The sequence below is a fragment of the Hyperoodon ampullatus genome (assembly GCF_949752795.1).
Source record: "Hyperoodon ampullatus genome assembly, chromosome: 8".
NCBI lineage: Eukaryota > Metazoa > Chordata > Mammalia > Artiodactyla > Ziphiidae > Hyperoodon > Hyperoodon ampullatus.
The window spans coordinates 48,584,470-48,599,274 of record NC_136921.1 but is presented as its reverse complement, the minus strand read 5'-3'; the positions used below and the strand labels follow the sequence as shown (position 1 = coordinate 48,599,274).

The window sequence follows — 14,805 nt, the reverse complement described above, 5'->3', positions numbered from 1 at the left end:
TACATACAAAATTGTCTCTTCTCTTTCATATTAACATCACAAAAAATTCACTTAACAACTATTTTCTTCATAATAAAACTTTAATAGATTAAGACGATTTCTAGTCTTTACTACCATTGTTCAGTTACTCTTTTATAAGTTCTTCTTAGACAAGCCTTGCCAAGTTAGTGATGAATACAACCAATGATAAAGTTTGATTAAAATATTTTCTTGGTAAACATGCTACAGCATAGATTAAGGGTAAAGATAATTTAAGTAAACTTTCAGATCACTTTGAATATATTACTCTTTTATCTTTGTTATCCTCGTATTGTTATATTGTGTATCTTTATACCGTAAGAGGCAACTTAGTGCTAATGGGTGTGAGCTTGGAGTCTGACCATCATGCATTCAAAATCTGCCTCTGCCACACTACCTTTGTGGCCTTGGAAAAATTATTCGATCTAGTAGAGAATCAGTTTCTTCGTCTTTAAATTGGGCATATTAATAGTAACTACCTAACAAATGACTTAATATATACACAAAATACTTAGCACAGTTCCCAGTACATAATGAATATACTTAATAAAAATGTTAGTTATTATTGTCTCTGAACAATGGAATTAATTCCATTGCTGTGCTCAGTGTTGAGCTCAGAGGATACAAAAGCAAAGGCATGGTTCCTGATAGAAGGCTTCCTAGAGGACATGATGATGCCTGATACACATCTTGAAAGAGGAGTAAGAAATAGCCAGGTAGGGCCTCCCTGGTGGCGTGGTGGTTGAGAGTCCGCCTGCCGATGCAGGGGACACGGGTTTGTGCCCCGGTCCAGGAAGATCCCACATGCCACGGAGCGGTTGGGCCCGTGAGCCATGGTCACTGGGCCTGTGCTTCCGGAGCCTGTGCTCCGCAACGGGAGAAGCCACAACAGTGAGAGGCCCGGGTACTGCAAAAAAAAAAAAAAAAAAAAAAGAAATAGCCAGGTAGAGGGCATTGTGTAGGTTTGTATGTGGCAGAAGGATGAAGGCTGATTGAGCGGGAGGGCTAATGTTTTCTAGGAAGATAGAGACCTGTGAACAGAGATGGCATTCTGGGGACACTGTAAATAAATAATTTAATATGTAATTGATTTAATATGGCTAAAAGTACTTTGTGACGTGGGGAGTGGTAAGGGCATGACAATGAGTAAGATCATGCTGGGGATGTGTCGGATGAGAAATGCAGTGAATCAAACACAGACACCAGGACAACCCTAACACTGAAGGAGTAGATTAGGAAACAAAGCCCAGAAAGGAGACAAGTTTTCTGCCTTCCTTCTCTTCTCTTCCACACACCCAAGGGCTGGCTGGGGATCTTTTGTGACAGAGAGGAAAAGGCAGCTCTCTGGAGGGTACACAGAAGTAGAAATATAATTTTGTACCCATGAAACTTATATAATGTAATAAACCAATGTTATCTCAATAAAAGTAAATATAAAAAAGAAAGGCAGTACTGGGGGTGATGTGGCCAAGTAAATCTCCCTAATAAATAGCTGGGAGAGGAGAGGCAAGCAAGAGTTGGACAAAAAAGCAATGCAACAAACACTGTAGGGTCTGTTGGGTTTAGTGGATTAAGGGCTCTAGAGAAATGGAGAGTGGAAAAAGGGGATTTCAGAAGGGTTTCTGTGGATTATGAACTGAATCCTCCTTGGTGTTAGCTGAAAAATAAAAATTTGAAATTCCTCTTAAATTATTTTATGGTAACTAGACTGAGCTCCTTTGATAAGAAAACTGAGGCACATAATGATTGGAGTCATTTGCCTAGGGTCACATAACTAATTGAACTCAGGCATTTGAATTTATAGAAATCAGTAGAATCAAGATTTTAATCATAGGATAAAGCAGTAGGGGGTAAAATTCAAAGTCAAAATCCTTTTACTATTTACTATTTTATTTTCTCTGTAAAAAAGTGATTATACTTAATGTCAATATATTATATAGCTGTCTGAAATTGGAAAATTGTTATAATGTAGTTTAAAGAGGGCCATGGGAATGGGGGAGGGGCACAGGTTTTCATCTGTAGCATAAAATACACTCTTTCCCTCTCCTATGCATAGAGTACCCAGCACATTGTGGATTCTGAATAAGCGCTGGCTGAATTGACATGTACTGTAATAAACTTCCTCAATTTGCAAGGTGCTGGATAGATGACTGCTCAAGCCTGACTACTCTGTTACAAAAATGCCTGCATTTACAACCCTGGGTGCCTTAAGATACTGGCTTATCCTGGTTCACAGTCTCCTCATAGAAATGTGGTCCTCATTCACTCAAGTTTCAGGGGGCACATGCATGTTGCCATGGCTTTGGCTTTTTCCTTTTCCTGGTTTTCTCATTTCTTCCCTCCACTCCTCTGGTCTGTTGGACCTCTATCCTGGATCAGATGTTGAGGAGTGAGAGGGCTTACTGGGTCCAGCCAGCGTTCAAACACTCTTCTGCCCTCCCTATCTGGGTGGATTTCCAAGGGGATTGGTTCTCAGGCTTTTAAGGCATAAATAACCCTTTGGGTTTGTGTGCACATACCCGTGGCCTCTCCGTGTACCACAGAACATGGTGAGGACAAAGGTACACTTGTATTTATGTGTAAGTATTTGTGTAGGGTTGCCTGTCTCACATGGTAATTTCCTTTAGGCAAGTGCTGGACCATATCTTGTAAAACATGCCTGAGGTTTTGCTGCATATCTTTTAGTCACATTTAAAAATCAAAATATATGATGCAATGAAGTACTATATATTCAAATTAGAGGCTTCAATTTACATACATATCCCTTCACAGGATTAAACTCAATTAATGTGCATTGTAACTGAGTGTTAATAGTTACATTCGAAATTACTGTTCTAATACTTGTAAGTTTTTAAGATCCAAAAAGTGCCATTTATACTGTTTTGTTCACCAAATTCTTTAGCACGTGATACACAATATGGGGAAGTCACTTCTCTGGGCAAAGTTTACTCATCATTTCATCTCCATTCATTCATTCAACATTTTAATGATTGCTTACTGTCTGCCCAGCAAGGTGCTAGCACTTGTGAATATAAAGGAAAAGATTAAGGTTCCTTCCTCAGTCCCGCTGGCGGGAGCCTGGGCGGCGTGGAAAACACCAGCAGCAAGCAAGCCCCAAGGGACCCCAAGGTGCATATTCCTTCTTCCAACCCTAGAATCGTATTTCTACCCAAATGTCCTAAATCAACCAGTTAGTTATCCGAATCATGCGACTTCCTCTAATAAACTAGGAATAAGGTTTCGATTAATCTGATGTGCTTTAAAACGATTTCTGCTGATTCTTTGCCTTGCCCATCCTTTCGTGGACGGCTGAAGTTCAGCTTTAATACAACTTGCCTGGAAGAGGCTGTGCTAGCATTCTGAAAGTTTATAATTAAGTTCAGTGTTTGCGTGTGGGCTAGAGTGGGGAGGAAAACGACCATAATTATAGAGTTTCGGTTGTGAGTGCCTGCCAGGCTTTTAAGTAGCAGAAACACGAGAAACGGATAAAGCTTTCCTCACTTTTAAATAAAAGTCGCACAGGAGTTGCCGGCGGCATTCGGGTGCCCTTGGCGCTCTGTTGGACGCGGGCGGGTTGGAACGTTTGAGCATCTCCCCCCACCCCGCCACCTCCCTCCTCCCGGTCCTGGGCCTGAGGCCCTAGTCCAGGAGTGCTCCCAGAGGGCTCTGAGGGTCTGGGGCCTCGGTCCAGGAGCTCCGTTCTTGGGACAGGAGGCGACAGCGCGCACGGAAGTGCGCTTGACTTGCCCCAGGCCGAGGCCGACTCTCCTCCCCCACTTCCTCCTGCGCTTTGGCTCAGCCTCCGGGGCGGCTCCTCCTCCTGCTTTGCCTCCTCCCACTGGCCGCGGCAGCGCTCTGGCTGGGGGTGCGGCGCCCAGCCCTGCAGTCCCGAGCCCGAGGTGCGGCGCTGAGCGGCCGACCGAGAGAGAGACGAGGGGCCGCCCGCGCTGCTGTCCCCGCCCCGCGCGCCCTGCGCCCCACTTCCCGGGCGGCTGCTTGGGAGCTCAGCCCTCCTGCCTCCCCCGGCGCTGTCCGGGACTCGCCGGGAAGCGAGCAGCTGGCAAGTTTCGACGCGCGCAGGCGGCGGGCCGCGGGCACCGTGCGCTCCGGGCGGGGTGGCCGCGTCTCCGGGCTCGGCGCCCCGCGCGCACTTCGGCGATGGCTTCCCTGCCGCGGCGGCGGCTGCGCCTTCGCCCCCGCCGCCTCCTGCTCCTTCTCCCCGGATTCCTGCTGCCTCTTTGCGGCGCCTTCAATCTAGATGTGGACAGTCCTGCGGAATACTCTGGCCCCGAGGGAAGTTACTTCGGCTTCGCGGTTGATTTCTTCGTGCCCAGCGCGTCTTCGTAAGTGGCCGCACTTGGAAGGGGAGTCGGCCCCCTCCCCCATCGCGCGCACCCACCCTGCGATTTCCCACAGGGAGAGATCTCTGCAAGAGATCCCGGTGCCTTTCTATACGTTCCCTCTAACCCTCCCTCCCCCCACTGGGCGATTTAGGGTCTGGGGGGATGAAATGCTTGGGGGAGGTGAACCCGCGCGCCTCCCACCACCCAGTTCCGCCTTCTCCTCTCCTCAGAGGGAGCGCTTTGAAGCAGACCTGTGCTTGAAATTAGGGGAAAGTGGGAAACCAACAAAGGCTGGTCTGGCTGGACACCGCGCCGCCTTTGCCGGTGTCCGGGACTTGGTCAATTTCATTCCCGAACTTCTTTTTCTCCCGTACCAGAGACTCCCTGGAGTCTTTTTGTTTTTTGGCTTCACAGACTTAAACACCCATGTTTTTCGCTCTCCCTAAACAAGCCTTCCCCCATTCTTTACGCCTCTCAGTCTGATTCTGTTTCTCCTCATCTCCTTTTCCAGACATTCTGATGACTAAAATGACCATTCTGTCATAGTAAATTCATTGTGTCTTATCTCTGAGACTGTCAAACCTTTGCACATTTGAGGGTGAACAGATGAATTGGATGTGTCATCTGTTCTTTTTATACTGATTCATTATTTAGGTCATTGTTCAGAAAGAACAAGCATGTTTGCTGAGTTTTCACTCACTAAAGGTCATTTGAATACTGTAGTATTTAAGAATTCAGTTATGTTTCAAATTGCCAGCGTTTCGCGTTGCACGTTGCACAGGATTTGGAACAGAGTTATTGTCATTATTGGATTAAAAGTTGTCTCTGACCTTACCGAACGCTGACGTCATTCTCACCACACCACCCCCTTTTTTAGCGTTAGAAATACTGATTTAATGTGTTCCCTGGATGTCTTCTGATGTTTAAATCTTGTTTCCAAGAGGGAGAACTGTTCTTAGAGTTCTTTCTAAGCTCTTAGAAATTGTAACAACGTATTTTTGTTTTTAATTTTTTTCTATACTTTAAAGTATTGTTTTTTTGGGGGGAGAGGGAGGATAATTTTAATGGTCAGTACTTTTAGTACTATTTTTCCTGTTCATACATGCCTAATTTGAGGATGATCTAAATATTTTTCCATGACTGTTAAAACATTCGGCAGGATGTATGCCTTTATAGTGCAGAGGATTTTAGTTGCTTCCAAGGGTGCTCTTTCGGATTTAATTTCTACAGAAATTCTAATAATTTTGAAAATATATATTGTCTTTTGTCAAGAGTTGGTACTTAGAGTAGCCAGAGTAGCACTTAAATACTTCCAAGTTGATGGAGTGGTTTGCAAATGTTGCTCTTAATTCGGTGGCAACCCTCTGAGTTCTGTAGTGTAAAGATACATGACAAAATGATAAACTTTAAGTGTTTTTACTATGGAAAATGCAGTAATACTGAGCTGTTAGCATGAGATATTTCCTATTTTTGGTTGCGAGGCTGGATGGCTAATTTGTGATTAGTCATTGTGGTTGTTGAATATACTATGACCTCACAGGTTTGTTTACATGACCTCCCACGTGGGCCTTTAATGGTAAGGTAAAATTGAACTTGGTTTGGTTTCATATAACATTTTGAAACTTTATTCAGTGACTTTGTTACTGATACACTAGTGAGGTCTAGGTATAGCCTAAGATAAAAAATATAAATCAACTTTGAGATTAAAAAACCCCGAAATATATGTAAACAAAGGTTTCTACTTCTGAGCTTTTCAGATTTAACAAAGATTAATACAAACTTATGCTTAATTTTGTAAAAGGGTACTTTTAAAGTTAACAAGCATTGGAATCCAGGGTGCATGGGGATGCCATTTACAATATTACCAGCTGCATTTATTGTTGTTGTTTGGTGTGATAATAAACTTCTAAAGGGAAAAAAAATTCACATAATAGAAAAGTGCTAATTAAAGTTTCCTTTCTTCGGAAGGAAGAGTGCCTGCATTAATGAGGAAGCAAGAGTAATGAGGTCTCCTGCTGCTTCCGGTTTCTATAGGTGTCTAAATACCTCTGGCAAGCTATAGAACTGTTTTCTGTCTCATTTTTCTTGTTACAGAAAATTGTTATTGAATTATCTCCATATTGTTGTGAAAACGAATGAATCAATGTTAATTAAAAAGAAGGAAAAAGAAAGTACTAAGCAAAAATATTAAGGTGACTCCACAATAAAATTCCTCCAGAAATGAGTCTTAGGTTTGAAGTGAAAAGTCACAAAAATTATGATTTGAAAAATATAGAAAACAAACATGGTTACCAAAGAAGAAAAGTGGGGGGGGAGGGCTAAATTAGGATTTGGAGATTAGAAGATACAAACTACTATATATAAAATAAATAAACAACAAGGATTTACTGTATAGCACAGGAAACTATATTCAATATCCTGTAATAAGCTATAATGGAAAAGAATATGAAAAAGAACATATATATGTATATGAATATGTATGTATAACTGAATCACTTTGCTGTACACCAGAAACTAACACAACACTGTAAATTAGCTATACTTAAAAAAGGAAAAAAATTGTGAAAAATAAAACATTAGCACTCCCTATTATTTTTCCTGTATGAATTAATTTATGGTGACTATATTGCCAAACTTACATAAAATTTAAATACTGTATACAGGCAAAGAAGTAAAGGCATGTTTTTCTTGTGGAGAATAATTGGAGAAATTAAAAATTACACCCTAGGCTTAGTTATAACAATGATATCTTACATTGCTTGACCTATTTTATAATTTACAAAGCACTTTTACTTATGATATCTCATTTTACTGTACACCACAGACCATCAGGGGAAATAGGGAAGCAGATAAATTCACTCTTACAGAACAGGAAACTGAGGCCAGAAGAGTTTGCAGCCTTTAGTTGTTTGAGTGGGATGGTGTGGGGTAAGGGAAAAGATGGGAACAAAGCGCAGAGGAAATGAAATTCAAATTCCGTTTAATTTTTGTATTCAAATTTTAAAATTTTAAGAAGAAAATGAATAATTTTCTTACTCTTAAGATATGTTATACAGTTCTCATTTTACGTATATATTTATTTTAAAATAATGCTATAGTGAGCAGCACTGGATTACAAGGCTTGCTTTTTCCCCTGTTAAACACTATTGGAGCCTTATTTACAGTTACTTCATGTCATATGACCCCAAAGACAAGGTGTGGGTGAGTGTGCCCTGGTCTCAGAAGGTCCCACAGAACATACAATGGTTCTCAATCCTAACTTCCTATTTGCAACACTTGGAGAGCTTTTAAAACGATACTGCTGCCCTGGCTTCATCTTCGATCTAAAAGTAGAGCTCTAACTATATTCAACAGCCTGTGGATCATTTCTTCTTGACCAGCCTGTCTTACCTCAGTTTGACAAAAAATGAACTCTTTCACCAAGTGATGTCAGTTGTACCTCTGTTTCTATTAATGGTACCATCATTTTCTCTGTCGCCCTGGAAATAATTTCATATTCCTCCCTGTCATTTTCTATTTTTCTTTGTCTCTCCTACTGGACACCCCTAATATTAGTCAGTGATTAGTCACCAGGCAGAAGGTCCTAGAAATTCTTCCTTGTTAATGTTTCTTTTTTTTTTTTATTAATTAATTTATTATTTATTTTTGGCTGCATTGGGGCTTTGTTGCTGGGTGCAGCTTTCTCTAGTTGCAGCGAGCGGGGGCTACTCTTCGTTGTGGTGCGCGGGCTTCTCATTGCAGTGGCTTCTCTTGTTGCGGAGCACAGGCTCTAGGCACGCGGGCTTCAGTAGTTGTGGCTCGAGGGCTCTAGAGCACAGGCTCAGTAGTTGTGGCGCACGGGCTTAGTTGCTCCGCGGCATGTGGGATCTTCCCGGACCAGGGCTCGAACCTGTATCCCCTGCACTGGCAGGCAGATTCTTAACCACTGTGCCACCAGGGAAGCCCTTGTTAATGTTTCTTGCATCCATCTCTGCTTTCCACTTGTAGTTTGACCAGTCGTTACAAGCGTAGTCTGTGGCACTCAGGTCATCACCCCTCTGCCCATCATTTAGCTCTCAGACCTGCAAAACGTCTTACATGTTTCTAATTGTTTTATCTTTCTGAAGCATCTTTTGATCATGGTATTCTGCTGCTAAAATTTCCTCGAAAATGTTCTCATGTCCAGAGATAAAGTCCAAACTGCTTAAACTGGATGAAGGCCCCTTTCAGTCTGTCCCGGTCTGCATCTACTTTTAAAAGCTTATGTCCCGTTTCTCTCTTCACCTTTGTAACTATCTTCACAACCCTTTACAAGGCGACACCAGCTTATTTTACTGTGGCTCTGGCTATATTGGTTCTTCTTTCTTTTTTTTTTAAAATTTATTTATTTATTTTTGCCTGCGTTGGGTCTTCATTGCTACGCGCAGGCTTTCTCAAGTTGTGGAGAACGGGGGCTTCTCTTAGTTGCGCTGCTGGGCTTCTCATTGTGGTGGCTTCTCTTGTTGTGGAGCACGGGGTCTAGGCACATGGGCTCCGGTAGTTGTGGCTTGTGGGCTCAGTAGTTGTGGTGCACGGGCTTAGTTGCTCTGCGGCATGTGGGATCTTCCCGGACCAGGGATCGAACCCGTGTCCCCTGCATTGGCAGGCGGATTCTTAACCACTGCACCACCAGGGAAGCCCCTGGTTCTTTTTTCTTATCATAAATAATATATATGCATAGATTCTATCATCATTATATATTTAGAAGGCAAATCCTAGGTTGATTTCTCCTGCTTAAGGCCCAAGGTTTATAGGATATTATACAAGAGAAGGGAAAATGTATAGGATTTATAGTTAATGCATCTGTTTTACATCACATAAATGTTGACTGTAGCTTTTGTTTTTTTAGTGAAAGGTAAATGAGACGAATTATAGCTCTTAAGTAATATTCAGTAACACGTTTCTTTCTATATACGTATATGATAATTTTTCAGAATTTCCTTTTGGTGAAGCCTCACTGGTCAGCCAGAGTCAGCCAAAATATATTAACCATGCTTTATCTTGGAAAAGTCAGTGCCGAAAGCAGCCAAATAACTTAGTTCATTTGGAGAGTTTAAAAAATGTACTTGTCATTGTTTGGCTGGTTGTCTCTCCTTGGTAGTCAAGGTCATGTTCCCTGAAGCAGCTGCCCTTAAAGTACACTTTGGTTGAAAGTGCATCCGAAGGGCATCCTCCTGGTTGGCTTTTTGAATCCTCCTGTCTCTCCCATCCTCTTCCCCCTCCTCCCCCTCTCCCTTACCACCTCCCCTTTCTTCTCTCCTTCCCCCTCCCTTGCCCTTGCTCCTCTACCTCTCCTCCCTCCATCATTCTGTCCCTCCCTCTCTCCCTTCTCCCCCACTTTCCCTCCCTCCCTCTTTCTTCTTCTCTTACCCCCTCTTCCCCCAAACACACGTTGCTACTCTTTATCTTTCAGAATTTCTTGGCATGATATTAACGGCTTGCTCATATATGTAAACCTTAATTTTAAAGTCATTTAATGAAAATGATTCGAATCATTTAAAAAGAATGGTGAGGATGGGGATCCTGATATTGTTCTTGGGCAAACTTTTTGGAAGGGAGATGGATTCTGTCAGGAGGAAGTTGCAAGCATATGAAACTAAGTTGCTCAGCTTCAGATTTTTGCTGCGTCCCAGAGAAATCTCTGTCAGCCTCAGCTAACTCTGTATATCTTCCCCAACTCTCCACCATTGTCAGGAAATGTTGCAAGCCAACTATTACCTATCCTTTTTTTTTTTTTTTTTTCTTTCTTGAGAGCTTGCGTTTGGGTTAATTAATGGCCCTTGAAAACAGATTTTAACTTTTATTCCTACTTTATTAAGGAGTATTTTATTGTTTTTAGTTCTGCTGTCATCATCTAGTATTTTTATGATGCGTTCACATTTTCTAAGTTTACTTTTATCTATACTATCCACATTCAGAAATTTTCTTTTTTAAGTAATTATAGTGGGCATTGTTATTTCCATTCAATAGAACAGGAAACTGAGGCTCAGAGATTTAAAGTGGCTTTCTCAATTGATTTATATGGTGACTGGAACCTTTAGTCCCAAACTGCCTATTAGACAATGCTGCTTATATTGGGAAATTTTTTCTGGTCTGTCACTTCTTTTACTTTAATTAAGCTGTTGTAGACATTCATCAGACATTCCTAGATGAACTTCAAGTCGTAATGATTTAATATTTTTGTAAGGCGTTTCATTAACAGGCTGTTTTTTGCTATTGTGGCAGAAAGACACAAGACATAAAATTCACCCTCCCAACACATTAACAGGCTTTTGTTTTCTGTAATATGTGTTGCTTTTATAGCCCTTAATTTTCTCATATAGCATCTTTTACCATTCTGTACTCTTTAATCTCTACAAATACTTAATTTTTCTCTCCACACCTCCCTCTTAGGACTTAACATTTGTCTAAGCAGTCTTACTGTCTTTATCTCTCCATTTTTCTCTTTTAAAACTTTCTGTAACACTCGTAAAAGGAGCTTAAATATCATGTTGACACTTCACACGAAGAACTTTATTTCTCAGCTTTTCCCCTCATTAACCTATAGCACTTCGAAACTGAGAATGCTCACACATTCCTTTTATATTATTCTACCATTTCTGTGGCATTTCACCAATGTGCAAGACTGCACATGAAGGTATGCTTAGGAAAACTTGATGAACACCCATATTAGTACATCTAATTACCATCATTTCATGCCTATAATGTGCAAATGGTCTGATGAAAAGCAGCAGCCTTGTTCCTGATCCTGTCCAAGGAACTAGAGCTCTGTGCTGCCAATAGTGAGTGCACTTTCCATTCAGAACTCTCCCGCGACGCCCTTTTTTCTGTCTTTGCTGAAGTCTGTGTCCCCTAATAACTTTCCAGCCCTCTCTGTCTTTAGTGCCAAGTAAAGAAAGTATCTGAAATCCAAAATTAAGAAGAGAAACGTTACAGAAAGAAATTATTTTAAGGATAATTTAAATAATCAGATGTTTATTAGAGGATGATTTCTGCGTTCTACAGGGGTTGGTGGTAGTGGAGATGGCTTTTTATGTATGGCTGGTTTTTTTTCTTTTTTTGCGGTACGCGGGCCTCTCACCGCTGTGGCCTCTCCCGTTGCGGAGCACAGGCTCCAGACGCGCAGGCTCAGCGGCCATGGCTCACGGGCCCAGCCGCTCCGCGGCATGTGGGATCTTCCCAGACCGGGGCACGAACCTGTGTCCCCTGTATCGGCAGGCGGACTCTCAACCACTGTGCCACCAGGGAAGCCCCTATGTATGGCTGTTTTGATTGAGACTTATAACTATCAAATTTACTTGCTACTCAGTTGTCAATTTAAAAAGCTTTTCTTGAGTGCTTGTTATGTGGCAGCACAAAGATGACTGAGGGTCCCCTCCATTCAAGGAAGCAGTTTATCATAAGGTAGGAAGAAGTACTTTGACAAAAAATTATTAAAGATTCTGTAGTGTGCTATGTGAGGACAGTCCAGAAATGAGTTTGCTTGTAGGTTTCTAGGCAAATTCTGAGAATCAGCTCCTCTGTCCTGATCTTCTAGAACTGGCCGTTATCCACAATATGAAAATCATACACATGCCTGTGCTCGTATTACCCTTATTAGGGCTATTGCAGGAATGAGCCTATGTCTCTTCAGATGTAGACCTGAAAAGTATACTTATCTGAAATATTTTTTTTTTGCCTATCATGTACTAAAAAATCATTTAATCCAGATGAGAAGGGGCAGTTTTGTGATTTTGTGGCCAAATTTTTGACCTGTTGAAAAAGGTAAATTTCATATATGTGTGTGTGTGTATGTGTGTGTGTGTGTATGTGTGTATAATTTAGCTGTTAACTAGCTCTGCTGTTCTCTTATTCATGGGGGCTGAGGGCTGTCTTACTCAGCTTTATTTTCTTTCTTGCTGAATGAAAACTAAGTTGGCTATGAGGAGAAAGAGCCAGCATTGGTGTTTTACTGATGCCAACTATGACTGCATAAAGCTTTATTAAACAGGGTGTGGTTTGGTTGGGAGTTTTGTCTTTATTTTGAGTATGGAGTTTTAAGATAAGTGTACGAAAACAGGGTTCCAGCATTTCATGCAGCCATCTTTCGACTGGTCTAAATATGATTTAGCAGATACATCCAGAAGAAATGAAATTGATAAATAAAAGTTAAAACGAAAGCATTCCATATTTAAGATGTAGGTTTGTTCATAACTTCACAAAAAAGTGAAAAGCAATTATGAGTGTTTTGTTTGCTAGAAGAATGTAAGTGGCTTAGTGTTTAACAAGGAAATGAAATGATAATGGTGATAGCATTTATTGAGGGCCTTCTGTGTCTGTCTGTATCCTGCTTTCTTCTCCTATGTTTCAGTTACCTTCTTCTCAGCCTCTTTTTCTCTATCCTCTTTCTCTGACTCTTAAATGTTGTTGCTTCCTCTCTTTCCTCCCCTTCTCTCTGAAGCCTCTCCCTGTGTGGACCCATCCATTCCAAGTTGACATTCTCAACACGTTATCTCTCAGGGCAGAACTCTGCTCAGAGCAACAGATCACCAGTGAGGTGTCTCACAGGTATTTCAAGCTAACATGTTGGGAACTGAACTCTTGGTTTTCCTGTAAATACTTAGTCTGCCTTCTGCTTCCCTACTCTCTGGGCTTTTCTAGCACAGTAAGTGGTTCTCCCATCCCTGCACTCCAGAAAGAAACCTAGGTGACGTGCTTTGTTCTAATCTTCCCTTTCTGCCTCATTCAAGCGTCCAGCTGTTCCTGTTCATTCTACTCCAGATATTTCCCCAATCTGCCCATCCATCTCTTTCCCCATCTGTCCTCCCAACCTAGTTTACTGATGATTTTATCCACAAATATTCTTTAAAAACCACCTAGTTTACCGTCACCTCCTCTCTCAGGTGCTCAAAGTCTCTCGCTTTTCTTTTTTTTTTTTCCTTTGCGGTACGCGGGCCTCTCACCTTTGTGGCCTCTCCCGTTGTGGAGCACAGGCTCCGGACGCGCAGGCTCAGCGGCCATGGCTCACGGGCCCAGCCGCTCTGCAGCATGTGGGATCTTCCCGGACCGGGGCATGAACCCATGTCCCCTGCATCAACAGGTGGACTTTCAACCACTGCGCCACCAGGGAAGCCCCAGCATAAATTTTTAAATGACATGTAACCCTGAAGTTGACTTATAATGTGTTACTAGGATGAGTAAACTATATTGAATAATGTATGTATGTAAAAGAGCACCAAATGAATAATGAAGGTGGATTATGCTCTTAGTGAGTGGTTTTTAAAGAATATTTGTGGATAAAATCAAGAGAATGATTGCTCTTCCTAAATCATAAGATATTGTTTATGCTTTGTGTCGCTTAAAGTCTTGTCTTGCCTTTTGTATTTTAGCAGGATGTTTCTTCTGGTGGGAGCTCCCAAAGCAAACACTACCCAGCCTGGGATCGTGGAAGGAGGGCAAGTCCTCAAGTGTGACTGGTCTTCTCACCGTGGGTGCCAGCCGATTGAATTTGATGCCACAGGTAAATGTTGATGCAGTGGTCCCTTTTCTTAATTTCTGTTATTTGATATTTTCCCCCTACCTTTGCCTCTCCCCATTTGAATAGAATTTTATTTTTTTAATAAATTTATTTATTTATTTATTTTTGGCTGTGTTGGGTCTTCGTTGTGGTGCAGTGTGCGGGCTTCTCATTGCAGTAGCTTCTCTTGTGGAGCACAGGCTCTAGGCTTGTGGGCTTCAATAGTTGTGGCACGTGGGCTCAGTAGTTGTGCTCGCAGGCTCTAGAGCACAGGCTCAGTAGTTGTGGTGCACGGGCTTAGCCGCTCCGCAGCATGTGGGATCTTCCCAGAGCAGGGCTTGAACCCGTGTCCCGTGCATTGGCGGGCAGATTGTTAACCACTGCGCCACCAGGGAAGTCCCTCCCCATTTGATATGTTTCAAAATATGATTTAATTTTTGAAAGTGCTTGCTTTAGCTTAAATGTAACAATTTAGTGAAATAATATGTATAAGCACTTCAGATCCCCAGAGAAAGTTATATAAAGACAAATGACTTATTATATGATTTTTTGGTACAGTTTCGTGGCATATAAAAGCCTTAAAAGTATATTGTGTTTCCACACTGCTTTGGATGTCTTCAACTTCCCTGATAATGTCAATCTGCAAAAGTCTGGGGAAAATCTGTTAAAATGTTTTTGCACCTCTTCTGAGAAAGGCTTTTGTCCTTTCTCTTGTCAGCAAAATTGACTCACTGACTCCTTAATTGTGAAATAATCTAAAGTCTTGGGTTGTGCTGTCAAAACCAGTTGAGGGGGCCTCCCTGGTGGCGCAGTGGTTGGGAGTCCGCCTGCCGATGCAGGGGATGCGGGTTCGTGCCCCGGTCTGGGAGGATCCCGTGTGCCGCGGAGCGGCTGGGCCCGTGAGCCATGGCTGCTGAGCCTGCGCATCCG

At 42.1% G+C, this 14,805-nt stretch overlaps 1 protein-coding gene across 2 annotated transcripts in view; it reads left to right on the top strand.

The window, feature by feature from the left end:
- Positions 1–4,176: 4,176 nt before the first annotated feature.
- The window catches only part of ITGAV (integrin subunit alpha V), a gene marked incomplete at its 5' end in the record, with an annotated part of 82,243 nt that continues 71,614 nt past the window's right edge, over positions 4,177–14,805 (top strand). For both annotated transcript variants that reach the window (XM_079710430.1, XM_079710429.1), the window contains 2 exons: positions 4,177–4,361; positions 13,748–13,878. In XM_079710430.1, the coding sequence (XP_079566556.1) occupies positions 4,177–4,361; positions 13,748–13,878 (316 nt within the window). The remainder of the gene's footprint in view (positions 4,362–13,747; positions 13,879–14,805) is intronic.